The sequence below is a fragment of the Balearica regulorum genome, chromosome 1 (assembly GCF_011004875.1).
Source record: "Balearica regulorum gibbericeps isolate bBalReg1 chromosome 1, bBalReg1.pri, whole genome shotgun sequence".
Lineage (NCBI taxonomy): Eukaryota > Metazoa > Chordata > Aves > Gruiformes > Gruidae > Balearica > Balearica regulorum.
The window spans coordinates 159,980,200-159,997,704 of record NC_046184.1 but is presented as its reverse complement, the minus strand read 5'-3'; the positions used below and the strand labels follow the sequence as shown (position 1 = coordinate 159,997,704).

At 41.7% G+C, this 17,505-nt stretch overlaps 1 protein-coding gene and 1 long non-coding RNA gene across 5 annotated transcripts in view; one reads left to right on the top strand and one right to left on the bottom strand.

Moving 5' to 3' along the window:
- The window catches only part of UBAC2 (UBA domain containing 2), a 109,660-nt gene that overhangs the window by 275 nt on the left and 91,880 nt on the right, over window positions 1-17,505 (top strand). For 2 of the 4 annotated variants that reach the window (XM_075741249.1, XM_075741265.1), the window contains exons 1-2: window positions 3,855-3,984; window positions 11,288-11,415. In XM_075741249.1, coding sequence (XP_075597364.1) covers window positions 3,942-3,984; window positions 11,288-11,415 — 171 coding nt within the window. In that variant the 5' untranslated portion in view covers window positions 3,855-3,941. Of the gene's footprint in view, window positions 1-3,854; window positions 3,985-11,287; window positions 11,416-17,505 lie in introns of those variants that run through there. The other 2 variants (XM_075741254.1, XM_075741276.1) reach the window with 1 other exon arrangement.
- Window positions 485-3,936, bottom strand: LOC142599613 (uncharacterized). Its single transcript, XR_012833192.1, has 2 exons — window positions 3,800-3,936; window positions 485-1,628 (listed from the first exon to the last, which is right to left on the bottom strand). It is a non-coding gene; the product is annotated as an uncharacterized LOC142599613 (long non-coding RNA).

Genomic DNA, 17,505 nt, shown 5'->3' with positions numbered 1-17,505 from the left:
CCCTCCGCCGGGGGACGGGACGGGGACGCGGTGCCGGGGCGGGGGGCGCCGCCGTGACCTCCGCAGGCGCCGCGGAGGGGGGTGGTGGTGTGAGGCCGCTCCCGCCGCCCGGCCTGGGTGCGGCGCTGCCGCTGCTTCCCCCGGGGGAGCTGCTGGCCTCGCTCTCCCGTTTCCTTGTGGATGCGGCCTGGCCTCGGCTTGACTTTTAAACTCGGGCTTTACCGGGTTTGCCGCTACGTGACTGCGGGCGAGGAGCCGCGCCCGGCGGTACCGGCGCAGGAGAAGCCGTTGCGCTGGTCCCGGCGGTGCCTTCGCTTCGCGGGCTTTGCTGCCCGGTCCGGCCGGCGGCGAGGGGCTGTGCCTGGGCGGAGCGGTGGTCTCCCGGCACGGCTGTCCCAGCTCCGTGTGCGTATAAATATATAGATATATATCAGAGCAGAGAAAGAACTGTTTTTTTAATGTGCAGAATGTAAAGAATGTTATTGTTTAAACTGCTTTATTGGGAAGACAGATTCAAGAGTGAATACGTTTCTTGCTCTGTTTAACTTTATTTTTACATACAGCAAATGTAAATCACTTCCTATCCCAGTGCTACCTGAGCAAACTTCACAGGCATTGAGGGTTGCTCCTGAGCTTGCGTACAGGACAAAGAATCTGCTGCGATTAGAAACGGCGGGGAAGAACTGAGCTGGCTGCAGTGAGGACTTTGGCACTACAGGCTTCAGAGCACGCTGGGACAAACGATAGTAAAAACTTTGCTGACTAACTCCCTGCTTCACGCAAAATCCAAATCTGAGCATGAAAGCACCCTCTGCCTAGGGAGGAATAATCCTGGCACTTAAGAAGGAGTATTAGTTGTAGCTGTATTCTGTTTGAGGCATCCAAATGAGGGGAGGATTATTTTTACAGATGGATCTGATAACACTGTGCTTAATTTGCAGCTCCTGATTTTTTACATTCCAACACCTACCCCACCCCCCTATGTAACAGGTATTGTAGAATGACCTTTTAATGGCATATGTCTGTGTATAATTCTGTGAGAAAGAAGGTGGGGGGAAAAAATATATTTGTTTGGCTGAATGGGTAGAAAGTCACAGTATTTAAAAGTTTTTCCAATATGGGTCCATCAGAAGGATGAGTAGAAAATTGTAGCCATAAGAAACATATTCATACTAGGAGAAAAATCTAGAGAAGATGCCATTATGGAAAAAGTAGGTGTTTTTCCTTTTTTTATTTTTTTTCTTCTGGGCAACTGCTAAAATGTGTGCTCCCACTGAACTCACCTGTTGACCTAAAGTAACTTTTCATAATAAGACTTGGCTGGTACTGGTGCACTGACAAACTCTAGTAGAGGCAGGAATTTAGGTAACAGTGATACACCTTCACCTAGTGCACAATTGTGGCAGTTTAAGATGTCCCTGTGCCTTCACACTTTGGTTTCTGCTTTTGTAGCAGAAGTGTTTGCTACAGTAGCAGCATGTAGGTAGGATTCAGTCACTGATGTGCAGAATCTGATGGTTTAGACAGTTGATGAAGGTGAGCACAAACCCAGCTGCCTGGTGTTGCATCAGGGAAGTGTGTGTGTGTCCACGTTCTGTTCTGCCACTGAGTCTTGGGAGTGGTAACCTCTGACAGAAGGACAATGGCAAACAATTGTCGGGACACAGTTGGTGGATAAATGGACTTGTGTTAGAGACCTGAGATAAAATAACCAGATCAGTTCAACAGCAGTAAGAATGATCGTGCCAGGTCAGACTGAAGGCTCCTATAGCCTGGTGTGCCATCTCTGCCAGACTTCTTAACATCCACAGAGTTTGGTTCAATCCATATCACAATACCATTTGATAAAACTTAGTAATACTAAGCTCTTTTTAACCACATATATCTTAGGTTATTTTAAAAAGTTACCCAGTTGTTGCTTATGTTTCTAGTAGATTAAGGCTTTTAGCATCTTCAGACATGGATACAGTGGTAAAAACGTCAGAGGTTCCTGTATTCTTTTTGTCTTGTTTTCACCATTGCCTTGTTTTCACTCCTTTCTGCAGAATTCTCCTCTTTAGCAATGGCAAAACAACCAACCAACAAATGACCCCAGAGCTCTACTAGGTTTTGGTAATGTGATTTTTACTGAGCTTATTATGTGTTTTAACAAGGGTGCCAGAAACACCCTTGTGCCTAGTTTTCTAGAAGCAAGTCTGGGGTTGGCTTCCTTGCTTTTTAAAAAAAAAACTTGTTTTTTACATTGAAACTTCTTATCAGAACCTAAGTAATTAACTCATTTGGAGTATTTTGGTTCTTGTAAATTCTTCGGCTTAGTTAATTCTTGAAATTGCATTCAATACTTTTCTGAAAGAGATAAGAGACCAACTAGTGACTCTCAGTAGCAGCAGTTGCAGCTGGTTATAAACTTTTTGCTCCATCTGGTAATGTTAATCTGGTGAAGGGTGGTAGAATCTTGGATGAGGATATTACTGTCCGTGTTCTTTGAATTCTTTGGGTTTTATTTCTTCTGCTAATTTTAGAATAAACCAAAATAAATATCAGTGGACTATATCATACAATTCTGGCAGATTGTGGAAACAATATAAAGATTAATAGTCTGGGTTGTCATTAGAGATCTAAATGAGAGAAATAACTCAAGAATCGTTATGTTTTATTTGATGCAGTACATAGATCAAATTCGTAATCAACATTCTACAAAGCCCCTCTCTTTTTGACTGATGCTCCATCAGTCCCTTTTCCCCTTCTTGTATCCTGTCTTCTCAGTGTTTCTAGGCTGCCTCTCTCATCTCTTGATGTTTTGATGAAAACAAAGCTCTTTTAAACTGTAAGAAGACTGATACGAGTAGGATATTTTCAAGACATTTGCTAAATATGTGTTTTAAACTGGTTTTTGACCCTCATCGTGTAGAAAGGTTTTGGGCCTTTTTCATCATACGTTAGTCCTCTTGCTGTAAAAATTCATGGAACTTCGATCGACCCTATAATCAATTTTGTCTTTTGTTATCTCCCAGACATGGTAACTGTATGTGCTTAAGAGAAAACAGCTTATAATTTAAATGAAAAGCATGTGTACTTGTTAAAATTAAGTTATTGTTTAATATTCCAAACATTTAATATAACAAAATGTAGCAGAAGAGATGACTGAACTTCGGTAGGCCGATGCCACTTAGCAGTGTACTGATGTACTGTTTCTAGGAAATGTTGGAGGAAGACACTGCGGCTTCCTTTTAGCACAATTTATTTATAACATTTATTTGGGAAAATCTTTGGCTGCATGCACAAACAAAATCTTGAGTGCTAGGGAGTAAATGAAAAACTTGAGTATTTTAATTTCATCAATAAAAGGAGTTCAGCTATGTATCTGTTTGTGCAGATTACTGAGTAGCTGCATTTCCAGATTTCTAGACCAAGAATACTATCAGGTTTGTTTACGCCGAATGCATTTTTTTGTATTGTAAGGTGGCCCTGACATACTTACTACTGATGTAACACAGTAAGTTTAGCTCAATTGAACTTTTCTGAAGTCTTACATACTTACATACTGTAGCTGTCCTGATTGTTATTGTTCTTCGTTCAGGGTAAGGTTGTTGTTGCATTATTTAGAGTCAGTTGATAAAATGGTCCTAAAAACCATCATCTAGATCTAGCCATGGATAAAGCCTTTGTCTCTTTTTGTACATGTGTCTTGGCTTGGTTGATGGCCAGATTTTATTTCTGCCAATATACCCCTGCTATGCTGAGCAAACAATGTTTTTCAAAGGTATTAGCAAGTACAAACTATTTCTGTATTACTTACCTCGAGCTAACTTTATGGATCATCTCTGTACTAAGGGTGCCAGTGGATGCTATGCTATGATACATGGCTACACAGAAAAAGTTCATTTCGCATCCTGGCTCCATAGTTCAGTGAGGTGAATGATACCATCTTCATCCAAGGAATGTTCAAAACTTCTAAGTTCTTTACCATAGATACAGTTTCAGGTATTCCTCATAAGTTTGATCGCTTCTGTCGAAGTTTGACTTTCTCGTAAATAATGCTTGAATAGCTGAGTCTGTGTAGTGAAGTCCTTGACCTTGTTCATGTGCCTTTTAAGGAGATGTCTCGTGACTTTGAGCACTGCAATTAAGTTGTTACATAAAGTGTTTATTTAATATTTTGTATCCTAGTTTAAGAGGTTCCTGGTATAAATCCTCCCTCCTGCTTCTCCTGTTCAGTACTCATTAAAACCACATGCATAGGCAGAGAGGTTCTTGAAAAGTGACGTTGTAAGAAGCAGGTACATAAAAGCAAACCCCTCCGACAAACAGGCCAACCCTGGGGTGCGTGTGAGCCGGTTCAGAGAAGTAGGTCCTTTGCTAGCAGTGGTCTGCTGAGTTCCTAACGGGCAGTGTTAGATGCAGCAGATGATGATGCTATTAGGAGCTGGTAACACCTGCTTGGTGCATGACACACACAATTTTGGATGACGACGTGTAAAAGTTAACATACCTGGTACATGTTACAACTATGAGAGATATGGAAGTAAGGAAGCAAGGAAGAACACCGTTTAAAAGGGCAAAGACAGTTTGCCCTTGTTAAGGGAAACTGTTTCTGTTATCTGGAATATTGGAAGAGCTTGTGTGCCCTGAGGGAAAAAAGCCAATTACTCTGGATAGTAGGAAGCACAGCATGAGTGTAATCGAATGGTGTAGCAAAATGCTAACCCACTGTTGACTTGTAAAACAACATTGCAGTGTGTTCAGGAAGCATGCTGCCCCATGCAGCCCCACTGGCTTTCAGGAGAGGCTCAAGAGGTGAGCTGTGGTGCCTGAGACGGGTTGCTTGTGTTGCAGCCTGCCAGCAACCCTGCTCCCTTGAAGATGCTGCTGAAACCCTGCAGTGGCTCTGCAAAGGCTAGCATGAGTGCTTGAAGACTGACACTGGGCTGGCTGTTTGATTTACTGTAGTACTGCTTAGCTGTATTTCCTGCTTGTTCTCCAACGTGCTGCATCCTGGGAGCAAAGTATGATATGCAGAAGGCTTTCCATTATTAGACACTTAAGGCCTTTCCAACAACTTAAATGAGACCAACACCAAACTTTTCTGCAGACATTGTAATAGCCCCTCCCAAATTTCTTCATGCTATATGCAATACTGCACATGAGTATTGTGGAAAGGCTATTAGAGCTAGTCTTTATTAAGGTAAAACCTGAGTCCGTGGTTTTAAAGCCTATCCACTTGCTACATCTGGAAAATATTTGACTGCTTTGCCAACTACACTCAAGCCACTTCATGTAGTAGTAGGGAGCAGAGTCCTTTGAAGTTGAGTGTAAGCATTGCCGCTAATGCAACTTACGCTTTTACCTCTCTGTGAACCTTGTAGTGCAGTGCCAGCAATTTGTTACAAATCCCCAAGGCAAGAAGGGAACGCTGCGCTCCTCTGCTTGCGTAACCTGCAAGTCTGAACCGCATTGTATGCGGGCATCAGGAAAATAATAAAGGTGTGTAAGTTGATGCTTTGTGGTACAACTGAAAGAAAAATGAAGCATGTATTGAATAGATTGGACTTCTGTGCAAAACAGTATTATGCAGTACAGTACTATATGGGAAAACAAATTAGCTTGTACATCAGCATGCTACAGTGCAAGCCGGTTCAAAATATTAGCTTGAGTCCTGGGAGCAGCATAGCCACATCAGTTCAGTTAGCCATGCATTGAATGCCACAAAAATGTGGCGACTCTGGTGCTGCTGCAGAGGTAACCCATTTCAAGCTAGCGTGGGGATCTCCACGTGGTGTTGTGGTGTAGCCATACCTGATATTTTTGACAGTGCATACTAATACTAGTATGGTGACATACTCTGTGGTTGGGAGGAAGAAGAGGCTGCTCAACAAGGGGAGTGTTTTTGTCGACTTCAACCTGTTCCGTTTTCTGTGTCTTTTCAAATGTTCCTTTTAGAAACGAAGATTTTCTTCTTTTTTTTCCTTTCTTTTCTTTTTTCTTTTTGTAGCTCCTCATTCTTTTATAGTTTGTGAGCTAGACTAAACCCAGCAGTTTTCTAAACAGTGAATGTATAAGTCTGTAATGATTACAGTCTTACCAGTGCCTTTTAAAAATAGATTTAAAACATGATCACAGCTGGTTTCTGTATTGACTTTCTTAGTATATATACTAATATTATTCACCTCTCAGCTTCTGCATTAAGTTTATAAGCATTTGATGAAAAACTGTTCCTGCAGTGGAACTCTTGTTACTGTGTTCACTTGCAGGCATCACGATGATTAACCACCAGACTATGCTGTGAAGTGACAGTCTGAACACAGGATCCCCTTCCTGTGTCTGTGCTCTGTGCCTAGGCCAAGGGCAAGAGCTGCTTTCCTGACCCAGAATACTTCGTCCAGTCACGTAATGTGTTCAGGCAGCAGTAACTTCACTGCTTTTGCGGGGTCCTCTGGTATTGCATGGTATTTTTTTTCAAAGGATGGAATATTAGAAAAATACTTAGATTGGATTGAACAAACTCTAAGATATAATCATATGGTTAAAATCCATCCTACCAGTCAGCACGCAGTCTCAGAGCGTCTTCTGGATTCCTCAAGCAGTGTTACACGTGTCCATACCTCTTGTCTTTTTCCCTCCGTGGCATGCTCTCGTTTGTTCTTGGTTACTGTTCAGGACTCAGTGTGGTGTTATAATAAAGACAAACTTTGCTCCTCAGATCTAGTAAGATTGCTCCAGCCTCCCAGAAGCACACATTGGTGTCTAGGAAGCACTTAACAATTACTTTTCAGATTTGAATATCTGACAATGGGTTTCATCAACCATTATACTAGAGGACAAGCAAGGTTTCCAGGCCTTCAGGAGGAGGTGTTCATGCTGCTGTTTGCTGTAGCAAACTTGCATCTGAAGGGAAAATAGTAGGCAAGAGTCCTTGAAAACTGTGACCATTTGGAAGCGTCACTGTCAGTTGGTGAACCTGCTGCAGGTTCTTGTTCAGATCCCGGAATAGAAAAGATTAATATCTGCATAATGGCTTAATGCAGGAAAAACAACCACCCAAAATACAGATTCCATCAGTGCATTTGGGAAGTACTGTGCATTCAGATGTGCCATCAGTTACGATTTAAAAGATCACAGATCTTGTGTATCAGCATTAAAAGGTGGTTTGTGCGTATTTCATGCCTCTATAGAGGCCCCGATGAGTGAATTTGTATGAAAGTGGCATGTCTGCCTCAAAGCAGCTGAGTTTGGGAAGTTTGGAGGTGATAGCAGAGAAGAAAAGAGATGTTACACAGTATATTTCATCTGCAGCTGTGGTTTAAGCTCAGTAGGGATCCCAACAAAAAAATGTTCTGAACTAATTAGAGCTTCTGCAGCCGCTGCTCATCAGCTGGCGCCAGCAATGAGGTCCTCTCCCAAGTCAACGTTTGAATCTTGGGCCTAGAATAGCAGTCCAGGGGGTGAAGTTGTTCCCCGAAAAGCCCTTCTGAAACAGTAGCTTGGTCTGGCTGTTTTAACATGCTCATCTGCTGTCTGTCTTCACTTGTGAGTGGCGAACAGGCAGGGAACATGAAATAATTTCAAAAATTGTAGCTGTTACTGCTACCACAACTTTTGTATTCTTCTGGTGGCTTCTGAAGCTGCAATTCCTTGAACAGTTGTGCCATAAACCTCCCCCTCTGTTTGTGATGGATGGACACATCTATTCCTTAATTCTCTGTGCTTCAAAAGTGGTACTGGCAGCCAGAAAAATAGTGTGTTGTGGAAGAGGAGGATCTGTGGGCATTGTAATGAGTTCAGGGGTGGAATGTGGAGACTTAGAGGTGGTTTTCTCATTCATATTGCATTTTAGGATCAGTCTCGTGTTGCACAGTGGTAGCACAAATGTTGGGACGCTTGCCTGTGATATTATGAGGACAGTTTTGGGGAGAACTTCTTCATTGCACCAGGGGGAAGCAAAGATCTGTAGTGAAAGCGAGTTCTTTGCTCTTTGTGATAGCACGGGCATGTTTTGCTGGTTATTATAAAATGTCGCAGTATGTGTGTTGCAGCACCAATGCTATTATTGCCTGTTTTTTGAAAGAAATGCCACTTAAGGAGTACTTTGGGGTTGCAAATTTATTCCAAGGTCTTTGAAGACAGTGTTTGATGTATTTTAACTCTTCAGGATGAAAATGAGAGTTTACCCTTTCATTCTACGTTCTTTACATGGTATAGAGGCACTGTGTTTTTCTCCTCCTTGCACACGTTTACAGTGGTGCTGCCAATAGACACTGGTACCCCAGTAGGTTGGTAGTACGAGTTTCCATCCTCTACATGGTTGCAAATGCATTGGATTAAGAATTTTGCTTTCTAAATTTTACCTTTACATTCTAAGTAAGGAATTTGACTTGGATGCCAGAATACCCAGTTGTGCAGTATCCGGTATTGTTAGTTATTTTTGGTCTTACCAGTTGAGGCATTCCACAGCAGTGGGAGGGTTTCTTCTGCAGTGGCAACCTCACAGTGGTCCTTGATAATGATCTATATGCTGTTGAGGGGTAAAGCAAACTACTGCACTGTACAGTGAAACACTTGGGGAGGGGGGGAGGAATGCAGGAGATGCATTATTTATCTGGAAGAGTTTCTCATTCTCAAGTTTACTGGACAAGAACAAATTTATCAACCCTGATGACATTTTGAGAAGCTTGAGAGTACAAGTTTCCGTTACTCATGTGATGTTCCCTGTGGGTGACCGTCACATTAATGGGTTAGTTACTTCTGTGGTTTTTCACTTGGTGACGTGCTTAAAAATAAGTACTTTTCCTCTATAACAAGGTTTAAAGTGTCTAAGCTGAAAGGAGGCTCATAATAAAAATACGCGTTCACACTTTTGGAGAAAACAGATAAGGTACTGTTGGTTGGTTATTTTTAAATGCATTCAAATTAGGAATTAACTTGATAGGGTAACGTAGTTCAAGTGTGTATTACCTGTAATGTAAAAATGATCTAATGATATGAAAATTACAGTAAAACATAAATATTAAAGTTGTATAGAAATATATAGTCATGGTGGGAAATCTAGTGATTTGCTTGTCGCAGGTTTTTTGGTAACATGATCCTTATGTGAAAATTATTATAGGATTAACAATTTTTTGTAAAAAAATTCTTTAAACTCATGAAATAATGTAAATGTATTTTATAGTAAAATAGCAAGTTTTATCAAACTTTGGTTCAGAAATGTCTACTGTTGCGGCCACTACTATTGTTCTGATTTAGGCTATACTTTCAAATATCTCTTATATCCTGGTTATAAAACTGACCTTTTCACATTAAGAAATGTTAATTTAACTAAGTTAAATTAACTAAAGGAGCATTGGCTGAAGTTTCAAGTGAATATGTATGTGTATTGTGCTCCCAGTAAGTTTCAGGGAGCTCCAGCTTCTTTTTTCCCCCAGTGTTCTACAGTACTCTGATGGCTTCAGACTTTTTTGAAGCGTCCAACTCAGACAAATGAATAATTTAAAAAAAATGAATATCTAAAGACTATAGAAAGATACTAAATTGAAAGGTGGATCGTTTTCTTGCATTAAAAAAAATAAAAATCAACCAGGCTTTCTGCCCTCCTGGTATGTCTCACAGAGAAAACCTAATCATAAGAGTAGAGCTTATGGTTAGCAGAGTAACATCAACCTGTGTCAATCAAAGTCACCATCTAATTCCTATAAAAGGATAGTTCTTCAAGACATTAGTTGCTTAAATGGAGTAAGGAAAGTGAGTCTGTAAATAATGAACTCAAAGGTATAGATTTCGACTGAAAGAGGAGTTTTCGGTACAAATTTAAGTTATGATACGCATAGGAAGAGATGTTTTCTTCACATGGTGAGCATCAGAAGACTGCAGACTTCAAGGTAGTGTGAACTGGGAACAGCTAACAGTGCCCATCAAAGTTCTTCTTGATGTCATCAGTTAGTACTTGGATGAGGATCATGCTTAAATTACGTAGCAAGAACCATATTTTCGATGGCTGTGGGATTGTGCCATGATTAAAACCTTGCCTTTGGTGCCTATTACCATCTTCCTTTTCTAGCAGTTCACTCTTCTAGTGTGCAGCAGATGTTGACAGAATCATTTATGGTGGTCAGTTTATCTGGATATGTACTAAAGGTTTCCTCTATGATACTTTTTAATGCAGTTTTGTTCTTCCTGTGTTCCTGCTCTTTACTTCGCATTAGTACTTTTAAAGTAGTCTTATTGGTCCTTTTGTTATCTAAGAATAATGACAGCAGATCTATGGATTTCATAATACCCTGCAGAAAAGCAGTTGTCTGAAAATTAGTAGGTTCTGTGCTATAACTGGGATGTTTGGGAAGGAAATAAATGTGATTAAAGTTGCCTGGAAAAGTCATAGAAGAAAAGTGGCCTGGAAAAGTTATAAAGTTGGGGAAAAGTCATAGAAGAAATAATATTTCAGAGTTTCTGTACTGGCTTGAATTGTTGGGCAAGAATTTGTGTTTTGTTGCATCAACTACACCAGCAGCTTAGGATGAATTGCTGAGTATAATCCTGCTGGATATTCCAGTTGGCAATTTTTAGTAAATGCCTATTGCAGATTTCTCTGTTCTCTGCTTGCTTTCTTCTGAGTGTCTTTTCCAGAAGTCATGCTACTTGGGGGAAAGAAGTTCTGACTTCACAAGCCTCCTGATTATATTAATTTCTTTATTAATAAAATGATAATGACTGAATGGAAGGAAGATGAATGGCATGTAAATTAACTTAGATATGTTTCCTTGAATGGTGGATCCAAGTGCAGTGAAGACAGTGTCAGTTTATTCAGGACATTTATTCAGGTTGTTCCTGCTTCATAGCCTCTAGAAAAAAGCTAACCTCAATCCCTAATGCAAAGGAAGCAAAGATATTTGTTTTAAGTAGATATGCATGTATATTTTGCTAGCGAAAAAGAGTGATTGTTTTGTTTCCTTAAACATTATTGAGCCTTAGGAGGGCTGCATAGGAGGGCATTAGCTCTGTCAGTGCAGAGAGCTTAGGTTTAATTATAGCCAAACAATTAATTTCATGAGAGACTGTTGAAAACAAAATGTCTGATTAATATTTAACTGTCATTAATATCTCCAAAGACTTCCTTTATTTGGTGTGTTTTTCCAATCTATTTGCAAGTTGTTGAGAACTTGGGAAGTTGTTGAGATAAGGTCAAGGTGGTGCCACTGCTATTGTGTTTTCCAATCACCTATTTAAATATGTCACTTCTAATGCAAGAGATTTTTCTCTAAAATGGATTTTTTGTTGTTGTTTTTTTGTCTTTAAGATAAAGCACCTTTGTCAAAGAGTCTCTTACTAGTCCCAAGTGCCATCTCGATTCTATTGACTCTGCTTTTCCAACATTATCAGAAGTTCTTTGCATATAACCTACAAGCTATAAAAGAGGATTTTCAGGTAAGAGACAGCTCATTTTGTGTGGAAAGAGACTGCAAACTGTGCTCTTCTATGTGATTTCCCCCCCCCCCCCCCCCAGTCTTTCTCCTCTGGTTCTTTCCCTTTGTTCACTGTTGTACACCAGCTTGTTCTTACCTTTTTTATGTCACCCCAGTACATCAGTTTTTGGAAAACAGTGAGAAAAACAATCTGAAACAATCAACATAGCTCTTTACTGTTTTCTTTTGTCTGGAAAATGATTGGGTTTGTATTATTTTTCCTTCCAGCCACTGGCATTTGGAAGCTTGCTGTGAATGAAGTGTGATTTAACCCATGCAATAATAGAAGTATTTTGATATGAATGTCAATGTCTTACTGTGCTTAGTTTTTGAGGCTGAAGAGGGCTATTGTGATGGGTACTCTGATTATATATGATTTATTTTAATGACAGAGGCCATAATTTTCACTCTGTAACTTCTGTTGTAGTTAGGTGTGAGAAACTAAAGTTTGCTAGTTGAAGAGAACTGCTGCTTCTAATTTGAAGACTCGAAGTGATAGGGGAGTTTGTCATGTTCCTCAGTAATCTGCTGAATTGGTTAATTATCTTGCTAGACATTTCTTGCTTATTCCCAGTTCAAACTGAGATACTTTCTCTTTTAGGTATTGCATCTTGTAAGGTTTTGTTCTCAGCTTAATTAAGCATCCCCCCATGTGTTTTACAGTTACGTTAAAAAAAGTATGTAATCAAGTTAATGTCTCTGAGGGTGCTGACTGTAGCCTATAAGCCTTAAAAGATTAGACCTAGCTAGTGATTCTCCATGCTGTTGCGCACTCTGCGATCTTTCTTGTCAAGAACAAGAGCTTTATTGTAATGATGTAGCTTATGACTTTGCAAGAGCACTGTTCATATTTTCCAAGTGTCTTGCCAATGCTGTGCAGCAAAAATATGTAAATTAATGTCTGCCTTTTAAAAGTGTTACAACCATGTGTTTGGGGAGGAGGAGGAGAAAGTCTGAGAAGCTATTCAAGTTTTAAATGGAAATTTTGTGGGTTTCAGATTTGTTGGCTTATTTCTTTTTTGCACTTTGTCTTTAGAAGAGTCTTCTCTTTTCATTTGTTTGATCTGCTGAAAAACAGTAGTTACCTGTGTTTTATTCAAAGAAACCATCTTTACTGTGTCTTAAACATAAACATTTGCAAGTATCTGTAAAAGCTATGATACTTTTATTGTCATGTTTTGGGGAATTTGTGGGTTTGGATTTTTTTCTTTCCTGAAATCGTTGCTTCGTTTATTGTCATAGCCTTTGGAGTAAGCTATATATGATATAATTGTGTATCTCAGAGATCAGGGAGAGCAGATCGTTTAACTCCTATCTGATGCTAATATTCAAATGAGAACACTTAAAAGAAAATTTGTTTGGAATAAATTCATCTGTGGGGATGATTTTAATGGAATGGAATTTTGCCAGAGGCTGAACAGACATTTTTTATATTGGATATTAACACTTGTCAAAGCTGGTAGATAGCACAGGAAATAAAGCGTGCAGTTGAAGAAGACTACATTTGATATGTACTGTCTAAAACTAAAACATCTTTGTCTCTGTAAAGGGGACCCTCAAGAGCAGTGAAGATGCAGTGTTTAAAGTGAACATCTTGATTACATTAGACCTATGTATTTTTTAAGCTGGCTAAAGTAAAAAACAATTAGGCTTAGAAGCCTTCCATAGTCAATATGAGGGTTGTTCAGTTAACATGTGTCATCAAAATTCAGCTGTGAGGTTGCAGCCCTGCTGGTTTGAACTTCAAGAGGGATGGTACTCGTGCTGCTGGCTAGGTTTTAACATTGGGCATGTTGACATGGGACAGCTAGAACAGTGAGGTCTCACTTCTTTCTTTTTGTTCAGTCTTTTGGTATGCTGGGGAAGTTGGAGGCAGAAGCATCAGTTGAGGCTTAAAGACCTTGAGAAACATAAGGCTCAGGCAGTGTGTTGGCACTTGGACCTCCATGGAGGGGAGAATGCCTAGCCGGCTGTAGCTTAGGAAAGGGAGCAGGGAGAGCCAAAGCTGAGCTGGAAACAAGCGAGGGAGACAAAGGGCAGCGAGGGAGACGAAGGGCAGCAAGGAAGGTTTCTATAAGTACATCTGCAGCAAAAGAAAGTGTGGTCCGTGTCCTCGTTGTGGCAAGGGACCTAGTGACAAGAGATATGCAAAAGGCTGAGGTATTCAGGCAGATGTATTTATTAGTTTGTACTAGCATGTTTTGCCTTCGGGCTTCCAAGGTTCCTAAGCCTCCTAGCAGAGTCTGTGACAACAAAGGAGTATCCACTGTTAAGAAAAATAGAGTTAGGGATCACTTAACTATACACACATAAGTTAATGGGACCAGACAGGTTACCTCTGAGGGTGCCAACGGAGCTGGAAATATAATTCTGAGACCTTTCTCTAGCATCTTTGAAAGGTCATGGCAATTGGTGGAGGTACCCAATGACTGGAGAAAGGCAAACATCACATCCATCTTTGGGAAGGGCAGAAAGGAGGATCCACATAACGTCAGGCCACTCTGCCTTACTTTGATCCCTAGGAAGCCCATGGAGCAAATCTTTTTAGAAGCCATTTCTCAATACATGCAGGACACAAAGGTGACTGGGAGCAGCCAACCAAGGTGAAGTGGACAGATCCTGTGGGTCACAGTTGTTTGCACAGCTGGTGTCAACAACAGGGTTTTGGGGTTTGTGCCTATGGGACCCTCTCTAAGGATTGAGGATTACTTGGAGAGATGGGATCCACCTGACCAAGTGGGACAAAAGCATCTTTGCTAACAGGCAGGCCAGCCTGGTGAGGAGAACTTTAAGACAGGAACAACACAGGAGGGAGATCACAATCCATAGTCAAGTGAGGAGACAGTGGACTGGGTTAGCCAGCAAAGGGTACAGGGTGATGTGAGCAGAAGGGATCTTGAAATCAACAAAACAGGACTGAAAAGGATCTACTTCAAGTGTATGCACATAAATAAGGAAGTGCCTACAGGACAGCATTATGTGGAACACTCCCATACGTTTTCTGGGAAATTCGTGTGACTGGGTGCCTCTCTGAAGTGTTTGTACACTAATGTGTGCTATATGGGGAACAAATACGAGGAATTAAAGGTCATATGCCATTACAGGGCTACAATCTCATTGGGGTTATGCAGATGTGGTGGGTTAGCTCACATGACAGGAGTGCTGCAATAGGCAGATAAAAGCTCTTTAAGGACAGGTGAGGAGCGGAATTGCTCTGTATGTGAAAGAGCAGCAGAACTGCACAGAGCTTTGTTTTGGGACATGAGGAGGTTGGGAGTTTATAGGTCAGGATTAGATGGCAGACCAGTGCAGCCAGCTTTGATGGTGGTGTTTGCTACAGGCCATCTGATCATGAAGTAGTAGATGATGCCTTCTTCAGACACCTGGGAGAAGCCTCACAATTTCAGGCCCTGGCTGTCTTGGAGACCTTTAATCATCCTGATATGTGCTGGGAGGACAACACAGCAGGGCACAAGCAGTCCAGGAGGTTTCTGGAGTGCATTGATAGCAACTTCCAAACGCAGATGATTGAGGGGCTGATGAAGGGACATGTTGTGTCTGGACCTCGTACTTACAAACAAGGAAGAAGAACTGGTTGGGCACGTGAAGATCAGGGGCAGCCTTGGTTGCAGTGACCATGAGATGGTAAAGTTCAGGGTCCTGAGAGGAGGGGACAAGGCAAATTGCAGGATTGCAACCCTGGTCTTGAGGAGAGTGGACTTTGGCCTGTTCAGGGATCTACTTGGAAGACTCCTATGGGATACAGTTCCTGAAAAAACAGTGTACCAGCAGATCTAGTTGGTTCTCAGGGATCATGTCCTCCAAGCTGCAGAATGGCTCATCCAGTGCGTAGGAAGTCAAGCAAAGGTGTCAGGAGGCCTGCATGGATGAATGAGGAGCTCCTGACCAAAACATAAAAATGAAGCACACGAGAGGTGGAAGCAGATCAGGTGACCTGGGAGCAATATGGAGACGCTGTCTGAGCATGCAGGGATGGATTAGGAAAGCGAAAGCCCACCTGGAGTTGAATCTGATAGAGGATGTGAAAGGCAACAAGAAGGGCTTCTACAGGAATATCAACAAAAAGTAGACTAAGGAAATCGTGGGCCTGCTGCTGCATGGGAATGGGGACCTAGAGACAGAAGACGTGGAAAACACTGAGGTATCCAGTGCTTGCATTGCCTCAGTTCTTTTACTAGTCAGACTTGTTTTCAGCAGTCCCAGGCTGCCGAGATCACTGCAAAAGTCTGGAGCAACGAAGGCTTAAACTCAGTGAAGGAGGATTAGGCTAAGGAACATTTAAACTAACTGGACATATACAAGTCTGTGGGGCCTGATGGTATACACCCACAAGTTTTGAAGGAGTTGTCTCATGTCATTGTGAGGCAACTCTGGATTACCTGTGAAAGGTCATTGCGATCAAGGAAGGTTCCTGAGAAAAGGAAAGGCAAGAAAGAAGATTGCTGACAGGCCAGTCAGCATCATCTGGATCTCTGGGAAGATCATGAAACAAGTCCTTCTAGAAATAATTTTTAGACACACAAAGAACAAAAAAGTGACTGGGGGTAGTCAGCACAGATTTATGAAATGGAAATCTTGACTAACCCGATAGCCTTCTGTGATGAGGTAGATGACTGTCTTGGTGGGTGAGGGGAGACACATGGATGTTGTTTATTTTGACCTTAATGTAGCTCCCTGGAGTGCTGTCTCTTGTGCTGGGCTCCTGAGTACAAGATAGACCTTGACATGCTGCAGAGTCCAGCAGAGGGCCACCAGTATGGCCAGGAGATGGAGGATTTGACATATGAGGAAAGGCTGAGAGAGCTGGGATTGTTTAGCCCAGCTGTTTAGAAGAGAAGGCTTAGGGTGGAAATACCTGAGGAGGGAGCAAAGAAGAGTGAGCCAGATCCAGTGAAGGGACAAGAGGCAATGGGCATGAATTGAAATACAAGAAATTCAATTTAGAGAAAAAGCTTTTTTACTGTAAGACTGATGGAACAGAGGAACAGTTTCCCCTGAGAAGCTGTGTAGTCTCCATCCTTTGAGATAGTCAAAACCAGACTGGACATGGTCAGTTAATGTCCTGCTCTAGTAGACTTTTTCTGAATGAGAATGTTGGACTAGATGATCTCCAGAGGTCCCTTCCTACCTCATATGATTCTATGAAAGCATGCCTGACCAACTGGTTGCTTTCTTCCTTGAGGCAAGTGGTACTGCGAACAAGGGGGAGTCAGTGGATTTTGCGTACCTTGATTTTAGCAAGGCCTTTAGCCCAGTATCCCATTGTGTCATTGAAGCCAAATTCGTAAGGTATGTACTGAATAATGGGACAAAAAGATAGGTGAAAAATTGGCTGGACTCTCAATGGAGTTATGGTCATTAGTGCAAAGTCCACTTGGCAGGTATTAATTAGGTGAGGGCCCCTCAGAGATCAGTACTGGAAACAGTACTATTTAATGTCTTCATTAGTGACCCAGATGATGAGATGGAGTGCACTTTAAGCAAGTTTTTCCCAAAATTGGTGGGAATGGTCAATATGTTGGAAGGCAGGGTTGCTATTCAGAGAGACCTTGGCAAGCCCAAGAAATGGGCTGATGGGAACTTCATGAATTGGAAAGTCCTGCTTCTGGGATGGAATAGCCACAGGCTGCAAAAGTGCATGCTGGGGTAGGCAAGTGCTTGGGAAGTAGCTCTGCAGAGAAGGACCTGTGGACGTTGGTGGACAACAGGAGTCAACAGCGCACTCTTGCAGCCAAGAAGGCCAACCATCTCCTAGACAGTACTCACACTGTATTAGTGAGAGTGTGGCCAGTAGGTCGAGGCAAGTGACCCTACTCCTTTAGCTGACACAATGCTCTAGATGTGGTCTCACGAGTGCCCAGTTCTGGGATCCTCAGTACAAGAAAGATATGAACACAACGGAATGGGTCCACCAAGAAAGTCAGAGAGTTGGAGCATGTGACAGACAAGGAGAGGCTGAGAGAACTGGGTCTGCCCAGCCTCAAGAAGAGAAGGCAAAGAGGAGACACCTTATTGCTGTCTACAGGTAGCT